The sequence below is a fragment of the Chelonoidis abingdonii genome, chromosome 2 (assembly GCF_003597395.2).
Source record: "Chelonoidis abingdonii isolate Lonesome George chromosome 2, CheloAbing_2.0, whole genome shotgun sequence".
NCBI lineage: Eukaryota > Metazoa > Chordata > Testudines > Testudinidae > Chelonoidis > Chelonoidis abingdonii.
This window is the reverse complement of record NC_133770.1, coordinates 207,339,269-207,351,865: the sequence shown is the minus strand read 5'-3', so window position 1 is coordinate 207,351,865 and position 12,597 is coordinate 207,339,269. Positions and strand designations below refer to the sequence as shown.

At 41.3% G+C, this 12,597-nt stretch overlaps 2 protein-coding genes across 9 annotated transcripts in view; one reads left to right on the top strand and one right to left on the bottom strand.

Annotated features, from left to right (window-relative positions):
* Positions 1–10,101, top strand: part of GNAL (G protein subunit alpha L) — a 349,295-nt gene extending 339,194 nt beyond the window's left edge. For all 4 annotated transcript variants that reach the window (XM_075062930.1, XM_032789478.2, XM_032789485.2 and 1 more), the window contains 2 exons: positions 1,577–1,644; positions 8,527–10,101. In XM_075062930.1, coding sequence (XP_074919031.1) covers positions 1,577–1,644; positions 8,527–8,673 — 215 coding nt within the window. In that variant the 3' untranslated portion in view covers positions 8,674–10,101. The remainder of the gene's footprint in view (positions 1–1,576; positions 1,645–8,526) is intronic.
* Positions 10,102–10,214: 113 nt separating this feature from the next.
* Positions 10,215–12,597, bottom strand: part of MPPE1 (metallophosphoesterase 1) — a 29,167-nt gene continuing 26,784 nt past the window's right edge. For all 5 annotated transcript variants that reach the window (XM_032789424.2, XM_032789456.2, XM_032789441.2 and 2 more), the window contains one exon: positions 10,215–12,226. In XM_032789424.2, coding sequence (XP_032645315.1) covers positions 12,044–12,226 — 183 coding nt within the window. In that variant the 3' untranslated portion in view covers positions 10,215–12,043. The remainder of the gene's footprint in view (positions 12,227–12,597) is intronic.

The following is a 12,597-nucleotide window of genomic DNA, read 5'->3' as shown; positions in this document are numbered from 1 at the left end:
ATTTTAATTAGCTTACTTTGCACAGTTCACAGTTTTGCTTACATTTTGAGATTTGCAGCACACACTTTTTTCCCCATTTATCCATGCTGACAGTGGCAGGGCTCTGCCTGTCAGTCCCAGGCAGCAGCGCTCTGGCTGTCATCCCCAAGGGCGGGAGGGCAGGCTCCCGCTGTCAGCCGCACACATTAACGACCCTAATATAGTTGTAGCAAGATGTCTGGTTATCAAAAAAATTAGTAGACATAAAATAATATTTAAGTGTTTATATTGTTCTAGCAAATTTTCCTTAAACAAACAGGTCTTCTCTGGGTTTTCCAAATTACCACAATTAATAAAGATCCATTATTACTTTTCTACCATTTTCCATGTCTTGTCCGCATCTCAGCCACAATTATTTGACAGTCAGCCTGCATTTCAAGTAGGACCTGACTTATATAATAAATGGTCTTCAGCATCAAAACTTTGTCAACAGATATGAAAGCAACAGAATGTTTAACTACTGAATTGCTATTTTCACATTTCAGTGTTTTCCTGTTACTAAATGCTAGGGGTTGTTAAGAAAATGTATTTTACATTGAAATATTTTCTAATTATAAATAGTTGCTAGTGTGAAAAATATTTACATTGTTTTAAAAAAAGAGAACGAATCTACTTTTAAAGAAAGGTAACATCTTATTATTATTTGTAACGCCAAATTACTCTATGTAGTAGCTTCATTGTGTTACACACTTGAGGCCATTTTTCAAATCAGCATATGGTACCAAGTTAAACCCAGACGCTGATCCATGTGAATAAAGTGATCAATGTGAGTAAGCATTTGGAAAGTCTGCAATCCGTTCTAACGGTTTGTATGACCAAGCAATAAGCCATAAGCAATGTTCCAAATTTATCCAAGGAGCTGTTGCCCATAACAAGCCGTGAAATAGAAGTTTGTTTATTTAAGATGGGTTAAAGCAGTGGTTCTCAAACTTTAGCAACCTGAGGAACCCCATTTTGATTTAAAAAAATTTGTGGATCCCCAAGCCTCCCGCTCAGTCCCAGGCCCTGCCCCCATGCCACCTCTTCCCCTAAGGTCCCACCTCACCTCTTCCTGCCCTGCTCCATCGCTGCCCCTCCTTTTCCGTGCCTCTTTCCACCCCTTCCCCCAAGCACACCTTGTTTCTGCTTCTCCCCTTCCCTCCCAGCGCCTGCTGCATGCCAGGTAACAGCTGTTCCACAGCATGCAGGAGGCACTGGAAGGGATGGGGAGCAGTTGATCAGCAGGCTGGTGGCCCCGGACATGATTCCACCCCCATTCCCCGGCATGCAGGAGGCGCTGGGAGGATGGGGGAAAAGTTGATCAGTGGGGCCCGCAGACCAACTGAAGTGTCTTTGTGGACCGGATCCCAGTTTGAGAAACCCTGGTTTAAAGTGGTCTTTCGTTTTGGAAGAACCAATTGTGAATGTAATGTAGGTATATTGTTTTTTAATTCCTATAGCAAAGAACTATCTCTTATTTATTCCATCTGTTATTAAATATGCAAAATAGCTCTCATTTATTTAATCTATCTGATACAATTTATTTTTAATTAAACAGCAACACCAGATGCTGGAGAAGATCCTAAAGTCACAAGAGCCAAGTTCTTTATCCGGGATGAGTTTTTAGTGAGTAATTTTAAAAACCTGTATATAGTCGTATAATGGAGGTTATGCTCATTAAACACACGTGACAATATGGTCACATTTTGCAAAAATAGGGTGGGGAAAAAATGCTTAGCTCTTTCATAGCTTTTTTCAGCCATACATTTCACAGCACTGCAAAAAGGTGAAGCCTATTTTATAAATGGTGAAACTAAGGCACAAAGATGCCAAGTGACACATAGAGAGTCATTGGCAGAGCCAGGAATAGTCTCCTGAAACCTAGTCTGGTACTTAGTCTACTGTGGTCCCAGACTGTCTTCCTCTTTCCTTTCGTTCGCCATTGTGCACATGGCCACAGTAATATGGACCACTTCCACTTCTAATTTCTGTGATTTATTCTGAGGATTTATCTATCTATAAAAGCTTATTCTTGTTGCATAGCAGATTTCATTCACATCTCTGTGCTGGCTGCGTGGCCTATATGGTGTTCACAATCCATTACTGAGGTCAGCTCCTGTGCTTAGCGACAGGTTTGTTATAGATAGGGCCCCACCAAATTCACAACCATGAAAACGCATCGTGGACCATGAAATCTGGTCTTTTGTGTGCTTTTACCCTATACTATACAGATTTCACAGGGGAGACCAGCGTTTCTCAAATTGGGGGTCCTGACACAAAAGGGAGTTTCAGGATGGGGGTCACAAGGTTATTTTAGGGGGTTGCAGTATTGCCACCCTTCTGTGCTGATTTCAGAACTGGGCAGCCAGAGAGCGGTGGCTGTTGGCCCGGCACCTAACTCTGAAGGGGTGGCCGGAGAGTGGCTGCTGCTGCTGCTGCTGGCGGTGGCTCTGCCTTCAGAACTGGGCTTCCGGCCAGCAGCTGCCGCTCTCCAGCTGCCCAGCTCTGAAGGCAATATTAGTATAGCAGTGCAGAAGTAAGGGTAGCAGTACTGCACCCCCCCCTCGCCCCACAATAACCCTGTAATCTCCCCACAACTCCTTTTTGGGTCAGGACTCCACAATTACAATACTGTGAAGTTTCAGATTTAAATAGCTGAAATAATGAAATTTATGATTTTTAAAATCCTATGACTGTGAAATTGACCAAAACGGACTGTGAATTTGATAGGGCCCTAGTTATAGACCTGTCTGAATCCCCCTGGTAGACAGTCAGCAGTCTGTTGTAATTGGACCAAACCTTTGGATCCCACATGCTTCCAAGCTAGCTGGATCTGGGCAGTGACAAGTGATTTGTTTCTAACTCTGGGCCTCTGAGGCACCCACCTCCCAGGTGTAGCCCTCCCATCTGGGCCCTATTCCTTGGGATGTGGGACACACAATTTAGCTGCCCTAGACCCCTGAACCAATTCTCTGGGTTCCCCAGTCAAATATGCGTACTCCCACACCAAAGTCCCCTCCAGCAGCACTCTGGACTATAGTTTAAGGCTTTGGGGACACCTGGCAGGTAAAGTAAGAAACTCAGGCTGGCACAGGAGTTTCAGAAAACACAGTAATTTTTACTCGGAAAGTACGCAAGAGTTACAGATCTGGGGATAAAACAACAAACACCTACACATTCTCTCTCCTGAATCACTTCTAGTGAGTGTTAATGCAGAGTATCAGGCAGGTAGGCCCCTCCTGCAGTTCTTCTGTTTCCGTAACGATCATAGAATCATAGACTATCAGGATTGGAAGGGACCTCAGGAGGTCATCTAGTCCAACCCCTGCTCAAAGCAGGATCAATCCCCAACTAAATCATCCCTGCCAGGGCTTTGTCAAGCCTGATCTTAAAAACTCCTAAGAAAGGAGATTCCACCACCTCGCTAGGTAACCCATTCCAGTGCTTCACCACCCTCCTAGTGAAAACATTTTTCCTAATATCCAACCTAGACCTCCCCCACTGCAACTTGAGATATTCAGCTGATGAGAGAGATTCATAGATTCCAAGGCCAGAGGGGATCACTGTAACATCTTGGGGCTCAGGAACCATTTGTAAATCTTGATGGCCTGAGAGTCACTTGATGGCCTGACCCCCTGAGTCACTCCCAGACCTGATGCCCCCATCCCCCCCGAGGGGTCTATCAGGAAGGGCTTGGAGCTAAGATTCCAGATGCTCTGGGCAGATGTGAACAGCTGGGAGTATGCCCTACTTGCAACTGGTGGAAAGGAAAGGGAGGTGAGCCTAGACCATGGCCAAAAACACACAGCCCCTCCCCATGACCCATGGATGGCAGAGAGTAATGGGGGATTTGGGGCCTGGAGCTGAAGTGGAGCGATCAGGGAACATAGGGTGTAGTGAGGAGGAAGGAGTTAGGGGGTCTAGGGAAGCTGGAGAAGGAATTGGGGGAAGCAGGAGGCTGGGGAAAGGGTATGGGGCAGAGGTGTATGGGGGAGTCCATTCAATCTCGGAAAACACACGACCCAGGGTGGATCAAGTGTAAAGGGGAAATTTGCAGTGCTATGGGTAAATTAGAGGTAGTGGGTGGGGCGGGGGATGCAGGGGGTGCAGGGGAAGAAAATCTTGGGGATTGGGGGCCGGGATGGGTGGTAGGATAGAGGAGATGTTGCAAGGTTATGGGGCAGAGGGCACATCCAGGGGCTGGTACTTACCAGTGAACATGACACCATCCTCTCCTTCCTGTGGAGCTGGCTGGGTCAGCTCCCCACTGCCAGCATTGTGACCCTGTGCACCAGGTTTCAACACCCAGAGCGGGACACTGAGACCAGCCAGCTCCATGACCCTTTGAAATACTCTGGCTACCCAATTTTGGGTCACACCTTAAGGGTTGAGAAATTCTGCTGGTAAGTTGTTCCAATGGTTAATCACTCTCACAGTTAAAAACTTGCCCCTTATCTCCAGTCTGAATTTGTCTAGCTTCAACTCACATCCATATGACTGTGTTAGACCTCTGACTGCTAAATTGAAGAGCCCTGTATCAAATATTTGTTCCCCCAGCCAAGCACAGATTTTGCTCTTACATAAGGTTTCAGTCCCCTCTGTCGTGTGACCCATACATCAGCTTCAGCACCGCAGTCAGGTGGCTGAAGTGTGAGATTCTCGTCCCAGCTTTGGCCCTGTACCTGGCATAAAAGAGCCAGAACAGCATGAAGGAGGCCTAAATGTCCCCTCTCTGGCCAAAGGAGGATTCCCCTTGTTTAGTCACATCTGAAGATAGCTTTAAGGCTGCCTTCTGAGGTCCACCTGACAAGTCTTGATTAATGGTTGTGCCTGAGGCAGGAGTGTTTTGGGGTGGGAGCAGAGCACATGGTGCTGCAGAGATTCCTGGCAGGCCTGAGTAGTTTCCATAATTTAGACAGGTCCCCAGGGATAGCTGGAGCTACCCAAGATTTCAAGGGTGCTAACGTGAGCCTAAACTTCCCCTCCCTGTGGAAGCACTGCACAGAATCTCACCTTGAGTTTATGGCAGGTAATTTTCACACATCTGTTCTTTCCATTATTCAGTATAAAAGAAAATGGGGGAATCCAAACACTTATATGGATATTTAAAATGTCAGCCAGCGCAAGTGAAAGTATTTCTAGTAAAAATATTCCTAAGGCGTTGCACTGTGCCACTGCCAATGGCAACAGGCGAATAAGACTGAAGTAGTTATTTTACTTTACATTTTAAATACTGTTCTGAAGCAAATTAGAAAGAGAAACCATGAACATGTTATGCTTCAGAGAGTGAAGAAGTTTTTCATCTCACTACCTTTGTTACATTTTTCTTTTCAATTCTTTATGGTCTGTATTTTTTTTTTCCTGCTCTGTTACATTTCCTGGAAAATCTGCCTTTATTACTTACACATTCTTTATTGTAATTTTGGTAGCCTATAGTCATGTTCATGGGTTTGGCACATCAGCCTCCTGCTACTGCTGCACAAGATGCTTTAGGAATGGTGCTGTGGTAGCCTGTGAAAGTCGTGTCATCTTATAGCCCTCTCCAACTGTACCTGGCACACTGCAACTCTCAAAACTCTCCCTCTGCTAACCTGGACTGCAGCCACCAATTCTATTTCAGATGATTGTCTTAATTAAACACAGGTTTAACAGACTAGTTAAAAAAAGGTGTTTATATTTAAACACACCTCTGACTAATATTGCTAGTAAGTTTCAGAAGGTAGACATTTCATTTTCTCTCATTTTCAGTGACTTCAAGTTGCAGGTATTCAGCACCTGTGCAAACTACGCCATTGGTTTCCAATATATGAAAGCATTAGCTAGGTATCGGAGGAAGAGTTGTTTGGCTCACCAAGACAAGACTGGCAATACAGCTCTTTGCCTTAGCAAAATGTTTCTTTCCTTGCCAGGTCAGGTCACATGTCTAGTTCATGGCAGTGTCTCCTATTTCACGAGGTCTCTGTTTCATAGGAAACTCTCCAGGCTCCTAGTCCTGTGCTTAATCACAAGACTATCCTTCCTCCTCACAATGTTGAACCCAGCATTCATCTATTCTTTACAATTCTCCCAAAACAAATATTGATGTTTTATATACAGGATTCTGCATCTGCTGATGTTTTACTTCAGTACAATGGGTCAGCCCTACAGAAACAGCAGCGGGGCAAATCTGGTTTATTCTGGTTTTTATTTTGAAAATCTGAATATTTTTTTCTTGGGCTTGAAGCAGCTACTGTCTGAATACATTGACCTGCATTCCAAGAATAGTATATTTAGCTCCTTTCAGAAGAATCTGTTGTGTTCTGAGTAATCTTGACCTGTTCATAATTATAGGGATCCAACTTGAATACTTTTCTTGTATTCTAGTGTAGTAATGGTTCTTCTGCTAAATGTTATTGTAGAGGTGTGTATTTTTCCTTGAGTTGGCACTCACTTCTCTTAATACAAGTCTAAAATGACTCCTCAGAATAAGTTTTGAGTTGAAAATTCAGTAGATGGATAATCTCCTAAAATTATACGGTTGCTTAACTGCTAAGGCACAAAAAATACCACATTTTGAAAACACATATTTTAACATGCTGCTGTAGAGTCTCAAATGTAACTGGGCATCACCAAAACATTGTGGTGAACTAGCTACTTTGTTCTTCGCTTGGTGGAATCAGCAATTGGCTGTCTATGATAAGCACTGTACTCCTAATAGCTAATGGAAATTCTCTGTCGCTCAAATAGCAGGGCTCTGTGCTTTTGAAGTAGGAGGGATGAGTTCTGTTCTTTGTTACTACCATAAAGCTGTACATGACATGTATGATGCACACAGCAACTCCACAGCAAGCTAATGTTCACACTCCAGCTTGATGCAAACTGTATATTCATGTAGACAAGCTACATTGCTGATTTAAAATAAAAGTTCACAGTTTTGCCACTTGGTGGCACCAAAAAAAAAGAAAAATAATTCCTGAGATAGATGCATTATAGGATGCAGTATTTGGTTATTAACAGTACAGGTTATATATGAGTATGTACCTATAATATATAACATAGCAGCTCTTACAAGATACCCTTCATGCAGTTATACTGGGTATTTTAATGGTATTTTAACCTTATAATATCATACTTAATATTCTGTTAAAACCTTGTTTATATTTTACTGGGTTTACCCAACTCATAAATTGGAAATACTGATTAGGTCTCCTGGTAGTGCATGATTATTTTGTGTATAGTAACATTAAAATATACCATGAGTTGAAATGATTATTCTTTAAAGTTACCCTCTGATCTCATTCCTGGGTCTGTTTCCTAGTGCAAAACAAAGGAGTATTTTGGTTTCTAAGGACAGTCGTAGTGGGATGGATTGTGAGCGACTCCCCTCGCTAGTTGTCACAGGGAATGCAAATTTCCCCACACTAGCCTTTTGATGTTCCGTAAACATAACTTTTAGGGGGGGAAGTGTAGCTTAGTCTTCATGCCCATTCACTCCTTGGTCTCTCTTGCTGAGTGTCAAGATTACAGTGATGATTACAGTCTAGCCCCTAGTAGATGGCCCATACTATAAAACCAACCAATATTGGCTGCAGTTGTTAGCTGGCAGTGAGTTCTGTTACCATCAGACAGAACCAGTTCAGTCATGTAAGCTTTAAAACCAGTCCAGGATTCCTCTGTGTTCATATGGGGCTGATCATAGGGTTGGTGCTTAACAATAATTATTTGAACTATTGACCTAGAAGTGAAAGGTTCTATCTTACATATACATAGATGCTGAAAAGTTTCTAGCATGTCTAAACATAAATGTCCAAGTCAAAGGATCTGTATAATGTAATACTTCATAAACTATGAGATTTTTCACATGCTCAGTCAGTAAGGCTGTTAAAACAAGCCCTCTTGGAATCCCATGATTTGCTGCTTCAGAGAATGTAAAGCTACCTAGGCTTGTGGGCAAGAAATGGAGCACTTTTTAAATGATATAATTTCATCTGAAGTGCAAGAGCAAGGTGGTATAGCTTAAAGATACCCAGGCATTGTTATCTATCTTGACAGACCCCTTATATATCATTTTCTTTGTCTAACCTTGGGTTTTCTATGTCTAATCACTGAATGCCTCTAGATCCACAGGCAAGGCTCCTAAATGGCCATTTAATCTGCTACTGCCTAAAGCAGTTGAAGTGGCCTGGGTTATAAACTTCTCAACATGAGTATCTAAGAATTGAAAGTCAACTTAAATGGGGGCTTTTTCACTAGATTGCCAGCAGCTGACCTGTTAAAGGGCTAATTGTGTTTGTATGCCAACCTACTTAATACATTTCTTTAGTGTGTATCATATGAAAACATGGACATATCTTTGGAAGGCATAGGCATAGGCATATCCAGGATTTGCGTTTGGATAGTCAAACTGGCAGTGCTGAAAACTGGGCTCTTGCTCTTCAGCTAATCTTTTACAACTGGGCACGTTTGGGATGTAATGAGCTGACAGACCCCTGAGCAATGTCTTCAATATGTTCTCTTCCTTTTCTGCAGAGGATAAGCACAGCAAGTGGAGATGGCAGACATTATTGCTACCCACATTTCACATGTGCAGTGGACACAGAAAACATCCGCAGAGTGTTCAACGATTGTCGAGACATCATTCAGAGAATGCATCTTCGCCAGTATGAACTCTTGTGATTGGGATCACCATGGAGCCTGTGGTTTTAAATACATAGGTCCTTACTCTCTTGCGCTCTCTCTCTCTATACTATGCCACACAGGGTGGAAGAAAATACTACAGAAATGTCAGTCTTTTCAGGTTGTTTACCTTAATTATTTTGCCTTTGAGCTGGTTTGCAGCAAGTGTGGGGTTCTTTTCCGCCATGCTTTTTGGGACTATTTGTGTGCTTTATTTTGATATGCCACTTCTTTGTCATTCCACTAAGCCCTTTGGCTACCTCTGTTGCTTTAGGGGTGTGTTTTGTTTTTTGGGTTTTATTTTTGCTAATTGAACACAACCTGCTAAATTTTTTCCAGCAGGTTATGTTAGTTCAAACTAGTATGTCAGCTGGATGACACTAAAGTCATACCTATCCTTGTGTGGGTCCCTTTTTTAACATGATATTAAGAGTACTTGATGGTTGAAAAAAGAATAATGCACTTTGTATCAGGTTATTAAATACTGTTGAGGAAGTATACACACAATGTAGCAGCACCACAATATTTATTACTGTCACAGTTTTTAGCATTACTGAGTTGCAGGTCAACTGATAAAGTGACCTCCTCTTTTAAGCCGTTACTGGCACAGGAAGTAGAGTAGATAATGAGAGGCATGGTGAAGATAAGCAATTTTTCTGGGGTTTTGGGGCTAAGTGCCTCTACACACCTCAGGCATTTGAATTACAGCTACTTTTTCAGCCTGTTGCATCTAGGCAGAAAATGTACCACCCTCACTGATGTTATTTGTGCTGTCCACAAATGATCCATTTAGTTTAGATCATTCTTGGACAACAGTCCTCTCCCTATATATATATTTTTTGTTTTACTGCTGGTTTATTATATTGTACAGACTGTAAAATGTAATATTATTTTGTACAACTTTATTGAAGAAAAATACTTGTAGAAGATCTTTGTGCCTTGATTATGGCTGTACCTGTAAAATGAGCTAAGATGTAAGTATGTTTTTGATTGCGCTGTACAGCTTGATGTCAACCTTACCTGCAGCAGTGACTGGGGGTAAGAACTTTATCTGTAGAGTTTAGGGATTTTTTTCTGGTTTATATAAAAACAATGCTCTTTAGTAAAAAAAAAAAAATATATATATATATAAATTATGCAAATTAACCACTTACCTTTTCAAGTAAGGTATTACAGGCACCGGATGTTGCAGCAACATGCCTTTCTCTTTTGAAATCTCAGCTTTAAAACATTGGAATTCATTCAAGTGTCCAAATTGCAACCTGGTGTTGTTTTAATGGGAATCAAGGATTTTTTTTCCCTTTAACTTTAGAAATATGTTTAGTAATTCTTTGGTCATTCATAGTACGTCACAATTGCACAGGCCGATTGTGAATGTGTAAAGCACCATTCTATAGAGCTCATCAATCTTTGTACCAACAGCAGCTTTCATTGTGCAAGTAAATAGCAAGAAAGGGGGTGGGGGCGGGGGCAGGTATAAACCCTTGTGTCTGGCCTAAGAGAATTACAAGATGACATTTTTATTTCTCTTTTAATAAAGAGACATTAGAAAATTGTTTTATTTTAAATATTGTAGAATCAAACTGTGTGAATATTTCTCAAACTTGAATAATTTATGCAAATGACATTCTCAAAACAAGTTGTGGTACAGTACAATATATAAAAAGCAAGAATTGCTGTAGCAATAAGGCATGTCCTTTTAGTAACTATAACACTGCTTTATATTTTATACATAGGTGTTTTATGTCTCTGTGAGTATATACTTTTCCTGTGTCCAAGATAACCTGTACAAATGTCTAAAATTACAGTTGCAATAACAGAAACCTAGAGAAGTGTTAGCCTACATTACTTCATAGATCGTTTAATCACTCCTTGGACTAGCTCCATCCTTTGTTTTAAAGTTTAGGGACAAATTAAGATCTGAATTGTTGTTTAACACAATATGAATCAGATTTTCATAAACCCAGTCCTCTTTTACTTAAAATTAGAGAAATTTAGTAATTTTATTTTTAGAGACAGGACAGTATCTTTGTAAGACTATCCTTCCAAGTGAAACTGCTAGTAGGATGTATAGTCTTGCTATTTCTATATTTGCAATTCAGTTATGTATTTCCTATAAAATGAAAGGCAGGGTTTAGCTAGTAATAGGTATAATTCCCTAAATCTACCACTGCCGGTTATGCATTGATTATCACACTTCCCCTTCCAAAATTATTTTAGAAACATGAAAACTTTACCTTTTTAAGGAGGAATGAGTAATAAAAGAAAAAGTAGGCAAAACACCACCTGTTCTGCAGGAGTACCAAAAAGAAATGTGGTTCCTGCTGTGGACTTTCCTTATGGGTTTTCTTTTAATTGCATTTGTCTATCCTGTCCACGTAAAGCAGCAGGGATTCTGGCCCCCCCCGAGGCAGACAGCCTCTCAACTACGCTAGCTCTGAGGATTGCTGTGGCTCCAATGGAGCTCTGCTGCTACAGCTTTCCCTTACGAAGCAATCCCCAAAACTCCATTAAAGTTGACATTACAGCTCAAAGCTGGCTCTGCATTAATATAACCAAGTTTCGTTAACATTCTTCTGGAATCCTACAGGGGCATAATGTGTATCTGGTCCTCCACCATGAAGCAGATGGGAAAATGTTACTGCAGCAGTATCTGACCTCCCTTGTTGGGGAAAACCTCTCCACATTGACCTATAGGGTGCAACAGGGCCTGGTAGTTTAAGATTATCATAGCACATTTTATTAAAAAGAGCAGCTTGAGAGGTTCCACCCCAAATTTTTGGAAGGGCTGAAGTAGACCCTGGAGGGGTGGAAAGATGGTCTAGCAGACAGGGGATTACAGTCCAAAACTATTAACGCAGCAGGGATTTCTCCCAAACAACAGTTTTGTGTGTGAGACAGCTTAGGAATGCTAAGGAAATCCACTGATGTATCTATCTCCTGCTGACATTAAGAAACAGAAGTATCACATTAGAAGGGCACGTAGCAATAAAACATACAGTGATGGTTCCAGCTTGAAAGACTATGCCTCCTCCCAGGTAGGACAAACTCGTGCAGAGGCTGTAGGATTTACATAATGTACAGTTACAAACTTTTAGTATACATATTTGATACAAAAATTATAGCAAGGAAATGGACTCATTTGATTGTAGAATACTGTATTTTTGTACAGCATGAAAACAGTTAATTTCAGTTAATTATTTATCCTGTAGTAGTCATATCAACTGTGTAGGATTTCTATGGTATGTGTAAATGCGACCTGCCTTCGGATTAACAATCCAATTAGGTCATTTGCTGGCATGAATATAGTCTGATGTTTGACTGTTCTCAGCTTTGGTATTTCAGTAACTGAATGCAGATGTCTGGCTCTTCATACTGCTTTATGCTTCCTGATTAAGTGTTGAGCAAAATAAAAAGGTGGATTGAAAAGTTGAAGATGAGCTAGTATCAGTACCCCAAGTAGAGCCCCTGCTATACAGTATATAGTAACAACTCTGCTCTCAAGTGGAAGGAAACACTTGTAGAGGGAGAAGTCGGTTGGTGTTATGCTGCCCTGAAAAAGAAAAGATAGAGAGACCATCATGCTGTTGCTAAGAGGTTAGGTATAGGTTTAGTGAGTCTACATCAAAAACAGCTGTGATGTTTTAAGTTCTACATTAGGTTGCAGAACCTGGACTAATATAGTACCAATGCCATGCAGTCAGTCCACACCCTATAGCACTGGAGACTAGACATGGTGCAGAGGTAATGTGCATGGTTTGAGAGCAACCACTTTTAAGGACAATAGAATAGGCACAAGCACTTGATTGGATAGGTAGCAGCTGGTAAAAGCAGGACTAGTTAGCAAAAGAAACATGCTAACTGTTAAATAAAATACATGGATTGAGAAGGAACTTATGTTGTTGTCTATGGACTAAAGAGTGT